Genomic DNA, 19,929 nt, shown 5'->3' with positions numbered 1-19,929 from the left:
AGTCCCCATGTCTTTCTTCTTGCTTCTCTCTTTTATATCTCAAAAGAGATTGATTTAACATATAGCCTAATCTTGTGGATTGAGTACTGCCTCATTAACATAACTGCTGATAATCCCACCTTATTAACATCGTAGAGATAGGATTTACAACATACATGAAAATCACGTCAGATGACAAAATGCTGCACAATCACAGAATACTGGGAATCATGGCACAGCCAAGTTGACACATATTTTTGGGGGACATGATTCAATCCATGACAATGTATTAACAAAATTTTTATATTTACCTATCTGGTAATAGAAAAATCACACTCCCCATTGTTTCAATATGCTTTTATTTAATTATAAGTATGGTCGTATATATTTTGTCAATCATATATTCCTTTTACCATGGACCATATGCTTAAGCCCTTTACCCATTTTTTTTTTTTTTTCTGGTGACAAATGACTCATTAATACTTATACCTCAGTAGGGTATTGGTCTCTTTCAGTTTTTTCCCCCTTTGGCTTATAAACTAGCTTGGAAGAGTCTACAATTTAGGGTTGTTAGAAATGACTAACTTTTTCAACAAGTGGCAAAGAGCTGGATTTTTATTGTGTGTCTGTGGAAGGCTCTATATGTCTGCATCCATGTCCTTTCCAGTAGAATTGGGACCTGGCCAACTAGTGTTGTATCTAATACAACAAGCATTTGTTGAATGTCTGATTGGTGCCAGAAACTCTATTATTGTGGTAATAAGATACTGTTCCTGCTTTTCTGGGTGCTCACAGTCTAGTGTGGGAGCCAAGGAGCATGGTGGATGGAGGGATTTATTCTGTCTGTTTTTATCTGTTAAAAAGTGTCAACAGAGCTGTGACTGTTTTGTTGGCTTTGAAGGTTGATTCTGCTAGGTTGGGAAAGAAGAGGGGTCAATTCAGGCTGAAGAGAAAGCATGGGCAAGAATCAGAAGGTCAAAGTGCATGTCAGTTTCGGGAATGTTGAGTTTGAGAGAGTAGTTAGAAGTGGTAGGAAGTGGGGCTAGGAAGGCAGTTTGAGGCCATATTATACAAAAGCTTGAATACCTTGCTAAAGAGTTTCAATTTTTTTTTTTTTTAATTGTGCTTTAGGTGAAAGTTTACTGAGCAAATTAGTTTTTCATTAAACAGTTAATACATTGTTTTGTGACATTGGTTGCCAACTCCGTGATGTGTCAAAACTCTCCACTTCTCTGCCTTGGGTTCCCTTTTTGCATTTGTCCAGTTTTCCTGTCCCTTCCTGCCTTCTTGTCTTTGCTTTTGGGCTGGTGTTCCCAGTGGTCTTCTATACATGAATTGAACTATGAAGCACACTCCTCACATAGGTTATTGTTGGCCTTACAGACCTGACTAATCTGTGACCAAAGGGTAAACCTTAAGAGTAACTTTGTACTGAGTTAAAAGGGTGTCAAAGGGCCATACTTTCAGGGTTTCTCCAGTCTCTGTCAGACCTGCAAACCTGGTCGTTTTTTTTTCTTTTTGTATATTGGAATTCCACTGTACACTTTTCTCCTTCTCTGTCTGGGATCCCTGACAGAGCAGTCAGTGTGGTAACCGAGTACCATTTAGTTGTTCTGGTCTCAGTCTGGTGAGGTTATAGTAGTTGCGGTCAATTAGTCCTTTGGACTACTCTTCCCCTTGTATCTTTGGTGTTTTTCATCCTCCTTTGTTTCAGCCGAGACATGACCGGTATGTATATCTCAGATGGCTGCTCGCAGGATTTTAAGACCCCAGACGCTACTCACCAGAGTCGGATGTAGAACATTTTCTTTGTCGACTATGTTACACCAATGGAGCTAAACGTTCCCCAAGACCATGGTCACCAGTCCTCAGCCTAGTAGCTTGGTCTCTCAGGGTGTTTGGATGTATCTGTGAAGCTTCTGTGACTTTGCTCTGGTCCAGTTGTGCTGACTTCCCCAGTATCGTGCACTGCCTTACCCTTCGTGAAAGTTACCACTTATTTACTATCTAGTTTGTATTTTTCCCTCCCCACCCCTCCCCTTCCTTTTAACCATCAAAGATTGTTTCTTTCTGTGTGAAAACATTTTCATGTGTTTTTATAATAGCGGTCTTATACAGAATTTGTCTTTTCGTGATTGACTTCTTTCGCTCAGCATAATGCCCTCCAGATTCATCCATTTTGTGAAATGTTTCACAGATTTATCATTGTTCTTTATAGTTGCGGAGTATTCCATTGTGTGTATGTACCATAGCTTGTTTATCCATTCTTCTGTTGATAGACACTCATGTTGTTTTCATCTTTTTGCTATTGTGAATAATGCTGCAGTGAACATGGGTATGCATATGTCTACTCATGTGACTGCTTTTATGTCTACACATGTGACTGCTTTTATTTCTCTAGGATATATTCCTAGGACTGGGATTGCTGGATCATATGGTTTTTCTATTTCCAGCTTTTTAAGAAAGCCCCATATTATTTTTCAAAATGGCTGTATCATTTTGCATTCCCACTGGCAGTGCATAGTATTCCAATCTCCCTGCAACCTCTCCAACGTTTGTTATGTTCTGTTTTTTTGATCTGTGCCAGTATAATGTTGGGGTTAGATGGTATCTGTAGTTTTGATTTGCATTTCTCTAATAGCTAGTGATTGAGAGCATTTCCTCATGTGTCTGTTAGCCACCTGAATATCTTCTTTGATGAAGTGTGTTTTCATATCCTTTGCCCATTTTTAATAGGATTATTTGTCTTTTTATTGTAGAGGTGTTGTATTTTCCTATAGGTTTTAGAGATTATACCTTTGTTAAACATGTCATAGCCAAAATTTTTTTTCTAGTCTGTATTTTCTCTTTTTATTCTTTTAGTGGAGTCTTTTGATGAGCATAAGTAGTTTAATTTTTAGAAGATTATCTTCTGGTGTTTGTGTATTGTTAATTATGGTTTGTATCCTCTTTATGCTGTATATTAGAGCCTCTAGTGTTGACTCTATTTTTTCTTCCATGATCTTTATAGTTTTTGGTTTTATATTCAGGTGTTTGATCATTTTTGAATTAATTTTTGTGTATGGTATGAGGTATGGGTCCTGTTTCATTTTTTTTTACAGATGGATATCCAGTTTTGCCAGCACCATTTGTGAAAAGACTGTCTTTTCCCCATTTAATGGACTTTGGGCTGAATTTCGACTTTCTGACTTTGGAAGGCATCAGTGGTTTTGAGGGATAGGATATATATATATTTTTTTATTTTATTGTGAGTTAGGTAAGAGTTTACAGCACAAGTTAACTTCTCATACAAAAATTTATACGCATATTGTTATGTGACCTGTTGCAATCCCTGTAATGTGACAGCACAATCCCCCTTTCCACCCCACATTTATCTTGTCCATTCATCCAACGTCTATCCCTTTCTGCCTTCTCATCCCACCTCAGAACAGGAGCTGCCCATTTAGTCTTATGTATCTACTTGAACTAAGAAGCAAACTCTTCACGGGTATTATTTTATCTTTTATAGTCCAGTCTATGTCTGAAGAGTTGGTTTTGGGAATGTTGGTTTTGGGAATGGTTATAGTTACGGGTTAACAGAGAGCCTGGGGGCCATATCTTCTGGACCTCGAGGGATAGGATTTTAATGTGGAGGCCTAATCAATAGTAATAATGACAGTGTAGTGATAGCTAAGCCAAGCGCTAGTTAGATATCAACTTAGCCTTACAACTTCCATGTGAGGCTCTATTATTATTTGATTTTTACAGATTTGAAACTGAATTTTCTTAACGTGCTTAGCATGTTGTTGTTGTTCTTGTTGTTAGGTGCCGTTGAGTTGGCTGCGACTCAAAGCGACCCCATGTACAATAGAACGAAACACTGCCCAGTCCTGCGCCGTCCTTACAATTGTTGTTATGCTTGAGCTCATTGTTGCAGCCATTGTGTCACTCCACCTTGTTGAGGGTCTTCCTCGTTTCTGCTGACCCTGTACTCTGCCAAACATGATGTCCTTCTCCAGGGACTGATCCCTCCTGACAACATGTCCAAAGTATGTAAGACACAGTCTCGCCATCCTTGCTTCTAAGGAGCATTCTGGCTGTACTTCTAAGACAGATTTGTTCATTCTTTTGGCAGTCCATGGTGTATTCAATATTCTTCACCAACACCACAATTCAAAGGCGTCAATTCTTCTTTGGTCTTCCTTACTCATTGTCCAGCTTTCACACGCATGTGATGCGATTGAAAATACCATGGCTCGGGTCAGGCGCACCTTAGTCTTCAAGGTGACATCTTTGCTTTTCAACACTTTAAAGAGGTCCTTTGCACCAGATTTGCCCAATACAATGTGTCTTTTGATTTCTTGACTGCTGCTTCCATGGCTGTTGATTGTGGATCCAAGTAAAATGAAATCCTTGACCACTTCAATCTTTTCTCCATTTATCATGATGTTGCTCATTGGTCCAGTTGTGAGGATTTTTGTTTGCTTTATGTTGAGGTGTAATCCATACTGAAGGCTGTGGTCTTTGATCTTCATTAGTAAGTGTTTCAAGTCCTCTTCACTTTCAGCAAGCAAGGTTGTGTCATCTGCATAACGCAGGTTGTTAATGAATCTTCCTCCAATCCTGATGCCCCATTCTTTTTCATATAATCCAGCTTCTCGGATTATTTGCTCAGCATACAGATTCAATAGGCATGGTGAAAGAATACAACCCTGACGCACACCTTTCCTGACTTTAAAACAGTCAGTATCCCCTTGTTCTGTCCGAACAACTGCCTCTTGATCTATGTAAAGGTTCCTCGTGAGCACAGTTAAAGTGTTCTGGATTTCCCATTCTTCGCAGTGTTATCCATAGTTTGTTATGATCCACACAGTTGAATGCCTTTGCATAGTCAATAAAACACAGGTAAACATCCTTCTGGTTTTCTCTGCTTTCAGCCAGGATCCAACTAACATCAGCAATGACATCCCTGATTCCATGTCCTCTTCTGAAACTGGCCTGAATTTTTGGCAGTTCCCTGTTGATATACTGCTACAGCCGTTTTTGAATGTTCTTCAGCAAAATTTTGCTTGCACATGATATTAATGATACTGTTTTATAATTTCCACGTTCTGTTGGATCACCTTTCTTGGGAATGGGCATAAATATGGATCTCTTCCAGTCAGTTGGCCAGGAAGCTGTCTTCCATATTTCTTGGCATAGATGAGTGAGCACCTCCAGCGCTGCCTCTGTTTCTTGAAACATCTCAATTGATATTCCCTCAATTCCTGGAGCTTTGTTTTTCGCCAATGCCTTCAGAGCAGCTTGGACTCCTTCCTTCAGTACCATCGGTTCCTGATCATATGCCACCTCTTGAAATGGTTGAACATCGACTAATTCTTTTTGGTGTAATGACTGTGTGTATTCCTTCCATCTTCTTTTAATGCTTCCTGCATCATTTAATATTTTCCCTGTAGAATCCTTCACTATTGCAACTCGAGGCTTGAATTTCTCCTTTAGTTCTTTTAGCCTGAGAAACGCCGAGAGCGTTCTTCCCTTTTGGTTTTCTATCTCCAGCTCTTTGCATGTGTCATTAGCTAGTGAAAACCTTATGAATAGCAGTGGAACATTGTCTGATATAGTGCTGGAAGATGAGCCCCCCAGGTCGGAAGGCACTCAAAAGATGACTGGGGAAGAGAGCTGCCTCCTCAAAGTAGAGTTGACCTTAATGACATGGATGGAGTAAAGCTTTTGGGACCTTCATTTGCTGATGTGGCATGACTCAAAAATGAGAAGAAACAGCTGCAAACATCCATTAATAATCGGAACCTGAAATGTACGAAGTATGAATCTAGGAAAATTGGAAATCATCAAAAATGAAATGGGACACATAAACATTGATATCCTAGGCATTAGTGAGCTGAAATGGACTGGTATTGGCCATTTTGAATTGGACAATCATATAATCAACTATGCTGGGAATGACAACTCCAAGGGGAATAGTGTTGCATTCATCGTCAAAAAGAAAGTTTCAAGATGTGTCCTGAAGTACAACGCTGTCAGTGACAGGATAATATCCATACGCCTACAAGGAAGACCAGTTAATACAACTCTTATTCAAATTTATGCACCAACCACTAGGGCCAAAGATGAAGAAATAGAAGATTTTTATCTGCTATTGCAGTCTGAAATTGATCGAACATGCAATCAAGATGCACTGATAATTACTGGTGATTGGAATGCGAAAGTTGGAAACAAAGAAGGATTCCACCCAGTGCCGTTGAGTTGGAAAATATGGCCTTGGTGATTGAAACAATGCCGGAGATCGAATGATAGGATTTTGCAAGACCAACAACTTCTTCATTGCATATACCTTCTTTCACCAACATAAACGGCAACTATATACATGGACCTCACTGGATAGAACACACAGAAATCAAATTGACTATATCTGTGGAAAGAGACTATGGAAAAGCTCAATATCATCAGTCAGAACAAGGCCAGGGCCCAACTGTGGAACAGACCGTCAATTGCTCATAAGCAAGTTCAAGCTGAAACCGAAGAAAATCAGAGCAAGTCCACGAGAGCCCAAATATGACCTTGAGTATATCCCACTTGAATTAGAGACCATCTGAAGAATAGATTTGATGCATTGATCACTAGTGGCCGAAGACCAGACGAGTTGTGGAATGGCATCAAGGGCATCATAAATGAAGAAAGCAAGAAGTCACTGAAAAGACAGGAAAGAAAGACAAGACCAAGATGGATGTCAGAGGAGACTATGAAACTTGCTCTCGAATGGTGAGCAGCTAAAGGAAAAGGAAGAATTGATGAAGTAAAAGAACTGAACAGATTTCAAAGGGCGTCTCGAGAAGACAAAGTATTATAATGACATGTGTACTTAGCATATGAAGAAGTTATTTTTACAGAAAATTTTTTCCATGAAACTTCAGAAACTCATCTATTATGCAAAAAAAAAAAAAAAAGGCCTTTTTCTTTTTCCTTTTTTAAAATTGGTTTCTTGTGTTTTGTTTATATAGGGGTCACACATTCCAATGCCCTGTGAATGAAATGCCACCTGGTTGAAAGCACTCATTTTGCCTGTGTGGGTGACAGCTGGGCAGAGCTCAGGCTTTGTCTTAGGGACAGTCAAGACTGTTCTCAGCATAGACCATGTCCCATGTAGGAATGCAGACTCTGTGTTGGTAGAGCTTCTGATTTTTATGTGAATTCTCCCAATTTCTAAATGTTGACTTAAGTTTTTTAAAATATTAGTCAGACCTAACATATTTGACCAGGATCATCAACCTACCTCTACTTAGATGTTTTCTCTAGACATTTTAGACTGGCTGAAATACTTAAATAATATAGGTATAAATCCCATCGATACACTGTCACTTTAGGGAAGGGACGAGTCACGTCTCTTTCAGAATTGCCATTTTGAGGATTAGAAGTATAATCACTTCTCATTAGTTTAGATGCTGTAATTCAAGAGTACATGAAAGAGGAAGATATTGTTTATATGATGTGGAAGAATGATAAGTATGAAGAGGGAAAAAGATACCTTTTTGGGGGGGGAGGTATTTAGAGCTTCTGACACACAAAACGGGGCAGTTCTACTCTGTCCTGTAGGGTCGCTATGAGTCGGAATCGACTCGACGGCACTGGGTTTTTGGGTAACACACAAAAAGGAATCTACATTGCCAAAATTGGAAGACTTTAGAATTTTAAGGATTTTAGGTCCCTAAAGATCTCCATTTTAGGTCCCTAAAGATCAAAAGATGCATTGCATTGGGCGAATCTGCTGCAAAGGACCTCTTTAAAGGGTCAAAGAGCAAAGATGTCACCCTGAAGACTAAGGTGCGCCTGACCCAAGCCATTGTATTTTCAATCTCATCATATGCATGTGAAAGCTAGACAATGAATAAGGAAGACCAAAGAAGAAATGACGTCTTTGAATTGTGGTGTTGGCGAAGAATATTGAATATCCCATGGACTGCCAAAAGAATGAACAAATCTGTCTTAGAAGGACAGCCAGAATACTCCTTAGAGGCAAGGATGGCAAGGCTGCATCTTACATACTTTGGACATGTTGTCAGGAGGGATCAGTCCCTGGCAGAGTACAGGGTCAGCGGAAAAGAGGAAGACCCTCAATGAGGTGGGTTGGTACAGTGGCTGCAACAATGAGCTCAAGCATAACAACGATTGACAGGATGGCTCAGGACCGGGCAGTGTTTTGTTCTGTTATGCATAGGGTCGCTATGAATCGGAACCCACTCAATGGTCCCTAACAACAATAACAGCAAAGATCTCCAGAGAAAACAATCCTGATATGAAAGGTATAATTTCCATTTTCAAAAAACAAGCCATTTTTAGAAAAACCACAAAGCAAGGTTTGAAAATCTTTAAAAGCCTGTAGTGTCTGCTTTTTATGATTCAGAAAGAAATGGCCAAATTGCTATTTTAGTTTATTTAGGATGCTTGTTTGTAGAAATAGGGGATAGAATACAGTATAATCCTGTGAGATCTCTTCATCTCTAAAGGTCTAAATGTTGAAACGAACAACTTGGTTTTAGGCAAGCAGATGGCTTGAATTTAATATTCAATAGTGTGCACACTTTGAATAATCAGAGGGTGATATGAATTACAACGGCACATCAATTTCCTCACTTGTGGTCTGGTGGGGAAGGGAAGTTGTAAAATCAGTATTGATCAGATCAAATAAGGTAGAACATATGAGACTGTAATGTAATAAGCTGCTACATTATTTACGTTTATTAAGAATTGTTATTAGCAAGTGTGACATTTTATTTTGTTTCCTCTACACGCTAGGAGGTAGAGAAAATGTTTAACATTAAAAAAAAAAGTTTGTATAGAAATTTCTTGCTTAATTTTCCTATTTTTATAAAGCACCACATCAACTTCTCTATACAAATTAACACTAAATAGGTAAAAATTCATGTTAGAGCTTTTGGCAATTTACTAGAATACAGTTTTTCCGTTATTATGAGGTAATGATGAACTTACCAGCCTACTTGCAAAAACCCCCTGCTTCATCATCTCCACGTTCTGGAGGCGTTGGCAGCCTTAAGTAAAACTGCCATTTATGTAGATAGAGATTATTGTACGTTGCTTCCGTTGTGCTTTGGTGAAAGGATTAAAAAAAACAAAACAAAATAAAACTTTGTCATCATGAAGCTAAAAGAAATATAATGACCAGCATAGAACATTACCAGATTTGCAAATTCATCTCCACCAATATTTTTATATGTGCTCAACATTTTGTTTTTCAGTAACATTTGTTTTCCCGGTTATACAAGCAAATCTTAACTTATTGGACACATTTTGAAAATGCTGAAAAATAAACAAAAAGCAAAGAATTATCCTTAATCCTACCTACTAGAGATAATAAGTAAAGTAGTGGATGGACTCTGAGGTCAGACAGATCTTGAATTTGAGTCAAGTTTTTACTAATTATTTGGCTTTATGTAATGTTTTTGTGCCTCAGTTTTCTCATCTATAAAATGGGGATAATAATAGAATTTACCTTATAGGGTTGTTGTGAGGTAATGCATTGGAAGTGGTTAGTAGTACTTGGCACATGGTAAATATAGAATACACTACTTAATGTTGTTATTTTCTTTCAGCCTTTGTTCTAATCATACATTTTTAATAGTTATGATCATACCGTATATTTCTTGTCTCACTTAACACTACATCATAAGTGTTTCTTGTGCTATGTCCAGGTGATAAGTAGCCTTACCCTAAATCATTGACCACATTTCTAATTATTTCCTTAGGATAAATTTCTAGATATCCCTCTTCGAACGGATGCCAGCCCATTTAGCTTCCAGGCATAATCTGGCAGGAAGAGATAAATTCTAGATTTTTAATCTTGCGACCATGCCCTGACGAGGAATGTCACATACTTCACTGGTATCAGTTAAGTACTCAGCTACTAACTGAAAGGTTAGTGGTTTGAATCCATCCAGAGGTGCCTCGGAAGAAAAGCCTGGCAATCTACATCCAAAATAATCATAGCCATTGAAAACCCTATAGAGCACAGTTCTACTCTGAAACACATGGTGTCACCATGACTCAGAATAGACTCGATGGCAGCTGGTTTGGTTTGGTTTTTTAGGAGTTCAATGAATCCAGAGAGACAGTATGCAAGGTAGTTACGAGGGATGGTATTGTTCAGCCTATGTTTGAATCTTGGTTCTGCAACTTGGGCAATGTATTTAACCTTTCTGGGCCCCTTCTAAGGAGCCCTGGTGGCACAGTGGTTAAGTACTTGGCTGCTAACCAGAAGGCTGGCGATTCAAACCCACCAGCAGCTTCGCTGAAGAAAGATGCACAGTCTGCTTCCATAAACATTACAGCCTTGGAAACCCTATGAGCAGTTCTACTGTGTCCTATAGCATCGCTATGAGTCATAATCGACTTGATGGCGATGGGTTTTTTTCAGGGCCCCTTCTATACAATGGGGTAAAAATAGTACCTATTTCATGGGGTGGTTGCGAAGATTAGATATTTTGATGTTTAATCCTGGCACATGGTAAGCACTTAATGTTAGCTCTTACGGTTTTGTTTTTTATGTTCACGTTTAAAGTTTGTTTTCATAATTAAATATGAGAATTGCAGTGACTTTTCACAAGACATAGAGAAGTGTAAGCTGTAAAACATAATGTAAGATAGGGCAATACAAATAATTTTTAGTTCAGAATAGTTTGATTTTTTTCCTATTTTAAATGTGACAGAAACATTTAATTTGTTATAAATTTATTGGGCAGAAAACAACATGGAAGAGGTATTTGATTTAATAAATCCTTATAAACAACTTTTTATAATTTATTTATCTTCAGTGACTCAAAGGTGGAATGTTATTTTTATCCAGATTACTGGGAAAAGACAGAAATGCTTTATTTATCTTTTTTAAAGTTAACTTAAGGCAAAACACCTGCAAATAATAATGCTAACATTTATAGAGTGCTTACTGTGTGCTACACACTACTCAAGATATTTTTCTTATATTAGTTCATTTAATCCTCACAACATCCAATGAAAAGGTTCTATTGTTCCCATTTTATAGGTGAAGAAATGGAGATACAGAGAGGTTAAATAACTTGCTGAAGGGTATACAACTAGGGAGAAGATTCCATCCTATGTAGTCTGACCTGAAAGCCCATGCTTTTAACCGTTCCACTCTGTTACTTAACATTTAGTTAGAAAGAGAGTAATAACTGATTAAATATAATACCAGTATGTTTACAGTGAGTTTGTAGTAATCTAAAAATTTATTATATTATGGAGCTTTTTTTTTTAAATTGTGCTTTAAGTGAAAGTTTACAATTCAAGTCAGTTTCTCATACAAAAACTTGTACACACATTGTTATGTGACCCTAGTTGCTTTCCCTACCCTGTGACAGGATACTCTTCCTCTCTCCACCCTGTATTTCCTGTGTCCATTCAGCCAGCTCCTGTCCCCTTCTGCCTTCTAATCTCGCCTCCGGACAGGAGCTGCCTATTTAGTCTCATGTATCTACTTGAGCCAAGAAGCACACTCTTTACCAGTATCATTTTATGTCTACTTGAGCCAAGAAGCACACTCTTTACCAGTATCATTATAGTCCAGTCTAATCTTTGTCTAAAGAGTTAGCTTCAGGAGTGGTTTTAGTTCCGGGCTAACAGAGAGTCTGGGGGTCCCTCCAGTCTTAGTCAGACTATTAAGTCTGGTCTTTTTACTAGAATTTGAGTTCTGCACCTGACTTTTCTCACACTCCATCAGAGACCGTTGTGTTCCCTGTCAAGGTGGTCATTGGTGGTAGCTGGGCACCATCTATCTAGTTCTTCTGGTCTCAGGCTGATGGAGTCTCTGGTTTATGTGACCTTTTCTGTCTCTTGGGCTCATATTTTCTTTATGTCTTTGGTGTTCTTCATTTGCCTTTGCTCCAGGTGGGTTGGGACCAATTGATGCATCTTAGATGGCTGTATGGTAGCTTTTAAGACCCCAGATGCCACTCACCAAAGTGGGGTACAGAATATTTTCTTAATACACTTTGTTATACCAATTGACCTAGACATCTCCTGAACCTGTGGTCCCCAGACCCCCGCCCCTGCTACCCAGAGTAAGGTTTTAAAAACTTAATTCTTTTGTGGAAATACATATGTCCAACATTTCATTTTTTTTTTTTCATTTAGTTTTTCAGTTATGGAACAAAAATACTATATCAAAACACTGAAGCTTCAAGGTCTGAATTCTTCCCACCCCTTCAAAAAGCGATGCTGCCACCTAACAGTTTTCAAGGAAAGGTGGCGTTCATCACTGGGGGAGGGACTGGCCTTGGTAAAGGAATGACAACTGTTCTGTCCAGCCTCGGTGCCCAGTGTGTCATCGCTAGCCGGTAAGTCTTCTCAGCAAGTTGCAAGCGAGTCCTTTGAAGAAACAGTTCTGCTGCCACAGTATTGAAAGCAGTTTGCCAAAGTGGTTTGATTTGCATCTTAATCTTATGTACAATATCCTTGTGGATGTTAGTTGCCTCGGAGTTGATTCCTACTCGTGGTGACCTTTTGTGTGCAGACTGGAACTACTACTCCGTAGGGTTTTTAAGGCCGTGACCTTTCAGAAGCAGATTGCCAGGCATGTCCTCTGAGGTGCCTCTGGGTAGCTTCACATCGCCAACCTTACAGATTAGTAATTGAGCACTTAACCGTTTGCGCTACCCAGGGACTTAAAATACCCTTGGATGACTTAAATAAATTTCTTTGGAAAAAGTCGGATATAATTTGAGATGATAGAAATGATGATGATTATGGAACTGATGATATGTGTATTTTCCAAATTCAGGGATAGAATATTTTTTCTGTGCATGAAGATGAAGTTCAAAAGTACTACACTCTGCTTTGTTTTCAGTGGGAGTGACTATGATTACTGTTTGAATAGATAATTAACCTTGAGGAGAATGGATATAATCCTTCCATTTTTCTATAAGATGAACAGATATTTCAGAGCATCTTTGTTTTTTTTTTTTTTTGTTGTTGTTGTGATGAATGTAGGAAGACTAAGACATGTGGGAGAAGTTTCTTCTTATTTTGGCATATTCTGGTACTCTACGCTGATGTAAGGAGCCCTGGGTGGTGGAATGGTTAAGTGCTTGGCTGCTAACTGAAATGTTAGTTGTTTGAGCCCACCCAGTGGCTGTACAGGAGAAAGACCTGGTTATCTGCTTCTGTAAAGATTGCAGCCAGGAAAATCCTATGAGACAGTTCCACTCTGTCACATGGGGTTGCTATAAATCGGAATCAACTAGGCAGTGCCCAGCAACAACAACAACATGCCATTGTAAGCCTGGAACTTTGGAGACTGGTAAAAAAAAATCCAATTTTGAATGGTGTAAAATTTTTAGGTAGGCCAAATAGGACAGTCACTATGTCACTCACAAAGGGCCACAAGAATTTTTTTCAGTTGTTTTTCTTTAATGTAAATTGGCTAGAACATTTTTTTTTAATGTTATAATGTTTTTAAGAATTTTAAAATACTGTTTTCAATGTACTCATGGTTTATTTTTCATGTTTCTCTCAAGGACATGTGACTATGAATGCATACAGGTTGTCCAGACCCACAGATTTGGTCTAAAACTTACTAACATTATGCCATCATGTATTTTCCTTCAAAAGCTGGTTTGAGCCAAGGAACAATTACAAATGATTGCAATTAAGGAAATGATTTAACATCTATGGTAGATAATACTAAGGTAACTGATTTAAAATTGAGGAATTCAATAACAGCATTAGATATATAAAAATTATTTGACTTTAACCTTTGGAAATTGAATTCATTCCTATTAATTTGTCTGTAGATAAAACTTTTGTATGTCCTCAAGAACACTTCTCCGTATTTATGCTGTAGATTTTCAGTGTTCTCTTATTTTTGGAGTTAAAAAGAAAAAAAAATATGGAATCTAAAGTCATTTTCAAAACTCCTGCAAAGTACTGTGTGTCTCTTTCTAGGAATATTGATGTTCTGAAAGCTACCGCAGAAGAAATTTCTTCTCAAACTGGAAATAAGGTACATTAAAACAGATAATTTAAATTTAGGAGTTATAGGATGTTTAAATAATTTACTTGTGTTTTTGGTTTAGGAAATCTGACAAATGTAAGATTCCTTTTTCTCTTTGTTATTTTGCAGGTTCATGCAATTCAGTGTGATGTGAGGGATCCCGGTATGGTTCAGAACACGGTGTCAGAGCTGATCAAAGTCGCAGGACATCCTGATGTAAGTGTGATGGTGATGAGGCCAAAGTATGAGGCATATGATGTTGAGAACACCCACCAGGATGTACTAAGGAAATAAAATACTAATGTGAGAAAGTGCTGTGTTGAGAAGCCCCTATTTTCTGTCGCTAAGAAATTGTACTTTCAGATGCCAACTCTGCTTGAAGCAGGATACAGATTAGGTGGAATGTTATGCCACTTCCTGTCAGGAGTGCTTAAAAAATGCATTTGCAATCATATAGAACAAACTTGATTTCACTTTATTTAACAAGATTATGAAATAACAAGAACAGTTACCGAAGGACACAATATCCAGTGTAGATGATTCATACCCCTTGCTTTTCCAAATAACTTTTGATTATTTCAGTCAGTGGAGAACAACACAAACAAGGAAAACTACAGGAAACTCTGAGTTTCTCCTTGTAAGATGTCAGATATGTGTGGGTATTTTGCTGTTGTTTGGTTCACATATTAGAAAGTGTTTCCTCTAATAGCCTCAAAGAGAACACTTTTCTATGTTGAAGATATTTTCAAACGGACCAATAATATGGAATCTGCTATAGAACTAAGCAGAATCTTTACCGATAATGAAGAAAGAGGTTACCAGCCACCCAGTTTTGTTGGAGCAAGTTAAGCCAAAATGACTGCCGGTGAACCAGTTGCCTTTGAGTCGATTCTGTCTCCTGGTGACCCCCTGTGTGTCAGAGTAGAACTGTCCAATGTTGATTTTTGGGAAGTAGATTGCTAGACCTTTCTTTTGAGACACCTCTTAGTGGATTCGAACCGCCTGCCTTTCCGTGTGAACCATTTGCACTATCCAGGAAGTGCAAACCAAAATAACACCAGAAATTAAAAGGTATTGCTTGAGATTCCTTGAAATAAAGTGTAGTCATGTGGTTGTTGTTTGTTGGTGTTAGTTGCATTGAGTCGTTCCCGACTCAGGGTGACCTGGTGTGTGTAGGGTAGAACTGCTCCACAGAATTTTCCAGGCTGTGACCTTTCAGAAGGAGATCACCAGGCCTGTCTCATGGTGTTGTTTCTTAGTTGACTGTGAACTTCAGCTTTGTTGTATTATTTGGATTAATAAATTTCAGAAATAACAGCCCTTGAGGGAAAATGTTCTTCTTCATCCGGTAATTTCTGTAACTTGCCTTAGGTCGTGATAAACAATGCAGCAGCGAATTTTATTTCTCCCACTGAAAGGCTCTCTCCTAATGCTTGGAAGACCATAACTGACATCGTTCTAAATGGCACTGCCTTTGTGACGCTAGAAATTGGAAAGCAACTAATTAAAGCACAGAAGAGTAAGTTTATTTATCCGTCACACATGTATTAGGCCCCTACTGTGCATGCCTTGTGCTAAGTTCTAGAATATCTACAATAGTCAATGAGACAGCACCTGTACTTAGATAACTCTCAATCTAATGGAGAAAAAAGATACCTAAATAATTGCTGTACATTGTAATACAGTCTATGCAAAATATATGTTTCGAGTGCCATAGAAACCTGAAGAGAGGAATGACTAACTCTGGTTAGGGTTGGTGAGCAGGATGAAGAAGAAGATGCAATTTCAGCTGGATTGTCAAAGATCTGCAGGCGGAGAAGGGAGAGGGGAAGGTAGTGTGAATGTCCATCAATGGGGGCCCGGTGGAAGGGAGAAGGGAAGAGTTTAGGGAATGATGAGAAATTTGATGTGATTAGAGATGAGGAGGGAGAGTGGTGGGAAATAATTTGCGGAAGGTGGGTTGGAGTCTAATTGGAGAAGTTCTCAATGCCAAGAGAAGGAATTTGATGTTAATGTTGAAGGAAATGGGGAGCTATGTTTTTTATGAATTTTCCCTAGAAGGCGTTTCATGAAGAATGTGATTTGATTGGAAAGATTACCGGGAACAGTATGGGGGATGGAGAAGATTAGAGAGACCCATTCAGGAAGGTTTGATTTTTCTTTTGGCACGTAGATAAGACGGTAAGAGGGATAAATTAGGAAATATTTAAAAGATAAGATCATCAGGATCTACTAATTAAATAAGAGAGTTTTTGTTGTTAGCTGCCATAAACCCCATACACAACAGGGTCTGACCATTGTGGTCCATAGGGTTTTCATTGATTCATTTTCAGAAGTATGCCAGGCCTTTCTTCCTAGCCTACATTTTTTTTTTTTCTACATTAGTTTGGAAGCTCCGCTGGAACCCGTTCAGTATCGTAGCAACATGAAAGCCTCCACGGACAGATGGGTGGTGGCTGTGCATGAGATGCACTGGCCAGGAATCGAACCTGGGTCTCCTGCATGGATGGAGAGAATTCTACCACTGAACCACCAACGTTCTCAAGAGAGTTTTTAGCTGGGTGGTTTGGGTGGTGGTTATTACTGAGTTTGAGAACACTGCAGGGAGCACAGATTTAGAGGGAAGTTACTGGGAGAACACTTTAGTACTATGAACAAACTTCTTTATAAACGTTCATGCATATATAAATAGAGAATATATGTGTAATATTTGTATGTGTGTATATAGTGGTTATGTGCTACAGCTGCTAACCAAAGGGTCGGCAGTTTGAATCCACCAGGCGCTCCTTGGAAACTCTATGGGGCAGTTCTACTCTGTCCTATAGGGTCGCTATGAGTCGGAATTGACTCGACAGCACTGGGTGGGTTATATACATACATGCCAAGAACCTTTGTATATTTATTCATTTAATAGACACTTACTGATGACTTTTATGTACTAGCCCTTTGCTGCCTGCCAGGGCACAGAGGTGGCCAGGACTCTGTCCTGGAATAAGTTAGGGTTGGGACTTGAGAGATGAGGGTATTTTCTCAGAGAGAGTGGAGAGTATTCTCAGCAAGGATAAGGAGAAACAGTTCTTGCGCTTCTCAAAGAATGTCCTTTGAGGTTGAGGGGAGGGAAGGAAGGCATGGAGCCACCCAGGTTTCTTCCTTTTGTCGCAAAGCCCCTGCCTCACTAGGTTCAATTTCTTCTTCTGTACAGCGTGGATAGTCCTCAAAGCAGCTTGAGAAAGAATGTGGGTGCAGGCAGAGGGGTGCTAGAGAGGCACTAGCTTTTTTTGCACTAAGAGCTTCTATCCTTTTTCCATGCAAATTGAAATCCCAGCTACAGCTAAGTGGGTGTCATTTAAATTTGGAATTTTTTTTTAAATTTAATTTTTTTCAGAAGGGGTGGATGATTGGAAAGAGAGACAGGAAAGAGTGTGGGTTGACTCCTCTTTCTTCCCCTGCTCTGTCTGGGGAAAACAAGGCCTTGATCTCTCCATCTCTCCTCCCATTCTCTGCTTCAGTTTGACTCTCTCTCCCCATCTTTTAGCCATCTCTCTGTTTCTTTCTCTGTCTCTCTGTCAGCACTTCCCTTTTGGTTCTTTATTTCTCTCTTCTTCTGGGTTTCTTTCATCACTGTGGCTTTCTTTGCCTCCTTGCCTTATTTATTTCTTCCCCTGCCCACCTCTGTGACCCTTGATTTCTACATTTCCCTTCTTTTGTCATAATTGTCTTTCATTCTAACATAGGCTTTGATCTATTTTTATTCATCATACTGGATTAAAATTCTATGGGCTTCGTTAAAAATGTATTAGATAAGTCTTTAAAAGATGGAAGCCAGTTTTTATTCTTCCAAAATTCCTGTCAGTTATTGATGATGTAACCTGACAGAGTTTTAAGGACTTGGACCACTAGGGTAAGAGAGTACTGGTACCAGATCTATTCTGGTATTAGGTCAACAGTCAGGGAATTCAGGAGCTCATGATCTTTAAAGTACGTCAAAGTGTATAAGCCTGGAAGTCAGTTCAGAGGGCAACAATCCTGGTAATCTGTGGTCAGAAGTACGTTCCATTACCAAAAACAAACTGTTGCCATAGAGTTGATTCCGACTTATAGCCAACTGCCCCATAGAGTTTCCAAGGAGCACCTGGTGGATTTGAACTGCCGACCTTTTGGTTAGCAACCATAGCACTTAACCACTACATCCACCAGGGTTTCCAGAAGTATGTTAGGTGGTCTAATATCTTAAAAGTCAATAAAAATAAGATATCTGGGAAGTCAGACTAGAGAAGGTAACAGCACCAGCAACCGAGAGATAGAAGCTCGCTTGTCAGGGGCAGGATTGGTGACAATGTGCCTTTAGGGAGTGGGCAGCAGACGTCGGAAGATCAAGAGAATTGTAGTAGCTTAGCAGAGGCAGAGAGACTAGAATTAGAGGAATGTTGTTAAAATATGTTTTTAACAGCATTAATGCAAAACTAATAATTATGAACAAATTAAAGATTTAGGGAATTTCTAAAGACTTTAGCCCAGTGTTGTCTTTTAGCTACAAAGGTCAATAAATAATGGTTGATCCTTATTGGAAAGGACATTGACAATATCATAGCTAAGTTCATTCTTCACTAGAAAATCACATATAAATGTAAAAATATAAAAATAATATGGAAAAGAGTACCTAATTTTATTAAGAGAGTGAGAGAATTTGCAATGAAGAAATATTAAAAGAGAGGTTAATTTAGGGTTTTATTAAGAATTTAGTCACAAAGGTGTGGATAGGGTAAATACGGATTTTTTCCATCAAATCCTGGATTGTTAGAAATACTAGTTACTTCCGGAAACTAATAAGAGGTAATTTTAGGATATATAATAATAAGTATTTTGTTGAAGTAGCATTGATAATATTTTGTACCTCTGTGCAAAAAAAAATACCTGCTGCTGAGTCGATTCTGACTCATAGCAGCCCCACAGGACACAGTGGAGCTGTACCATAGTTTCCAAGTAGCAGCTGGTGGATTTGAACTGCCGTTTTGGCTAGTTTCCTGATCTCTTAACCACTGCGCCACTATGGCTCTGTACCCCTGCAGGACTCTGGTAGTGTAGTGGTTAAGAGATGGGCTGCTAACCAAAAGGTCAGCAGTTCAAATCCACCAGCCACACCAGTTCTAACCTGTCCTCTAGGTCACTATGAGTTGGAATTGACTCGATGGCAATGGGTTTGTACCCCATTGGACTTGATATTTTACAGAGCACTTTTGCATACCAGTGTGGAATCACTATGAAACTCAAGAAACAGATACAAATAAGCTGAAATACAGACAGATTCAAGAAAAGATTAAATCAGTGAGTAATATAGCTCTAATACGTTATTCTTATTTGTTAAAATTGAACTAAAATTTGTATGCAGTGAAATGCCTAGATCTTATATGTACAAATTGGTAAGTTTTAATAAATGTATATACTTACATAACTATTACCCTAATTAAGACACAGGTCATTTCCATAGCCTCCAAAAGTTCCCTCTTGCCACCTTCAAATCAGTTCTCACCATCTGTTTAAACCCTTAGCCCATTTTTTATTGGTTTATTTGACTTATTACTATTGATATATAGAAATTCCTTATATAATCTGGACTGATTACTTTGTCAGATATATGTATTAATATTTCCTTCCAGTATGTGACTTTTTCATTTTTTTAATAGTGTCTTTTGATGAGCAGAAGAAATTTAAATTTAGATGACTCTGCCAAACTATTTTCCAGACAGGTTCAGCCATATTACTTTGGCAGCAATTTACAAGTTGCAGTTGTTCCAGACCTTTGCCAAAACTTGCCATTGTCAATCTGTTTCAAATTTTAGTCATTTTTTGCATAGTGGTTTTTCATTTGTGGTTTTATTTTACATTTCCCTAAAGACTAATGATGTTGAGCATCTTTTCATGTGCTTATTCAT

The 19,929-nt window shown here is 38.6% G+C and overlaps 1 protein-coding gene across 1 annotated transcript in view; it reads left to right on the top strand.

The window, feature by feature from the left end:
- The window catches only part of DECR1 (2,4-dienoyl-CoA reductase 1), a 44,004-nt gene that overhangs the window by 8,954 nt on the left and 15,121 nt on the right, over positions 1 to 19,929 (top strand). The window contains exons 2-5 of the mRNA XM_049854508.1: positions 12,139 to 12,341; positions 13,948 to 14,005; positions 14,126 to 14,212; positions 15,368 to 15,515. Of these exons, the coding sequence (XP_049710465.1) occupies positions 12,139 to 12,341; positions 13,948 to 14,005; positions 14,126 to 14,212; positions 15,368 to 15,515 (496 nt within the window). The remainder of the gene's footprint in view (positions 1 to 12,138; positions 12,342 to 13,947; positions 14,006 to 14,125; positions 14,213 to 15,367; positions 15,516 to 19,929) is intronic.

The sequence above is a fragment of the Elephas maximus genome, chromosome 15, assembly GCF_024166365.1.
Source record: "Elephas maximus indicus isolate mEleMax1 chromosome 15, mEleMax1 primary haplotype, whole genome shotgun sequence".
NCBI classification, from domain to species: domain Eukaryota; kingdom Metazoa; phylum Chordata; class Mammalia; order Proboscidea; family Elephantidae; genus Elephas; species Elephas maximus.
The sequence above is the reverse complement of the archived record's forward strand: the minus strand, read 5'-3'. Positions and strand labels throughout refer to the sequence as shown.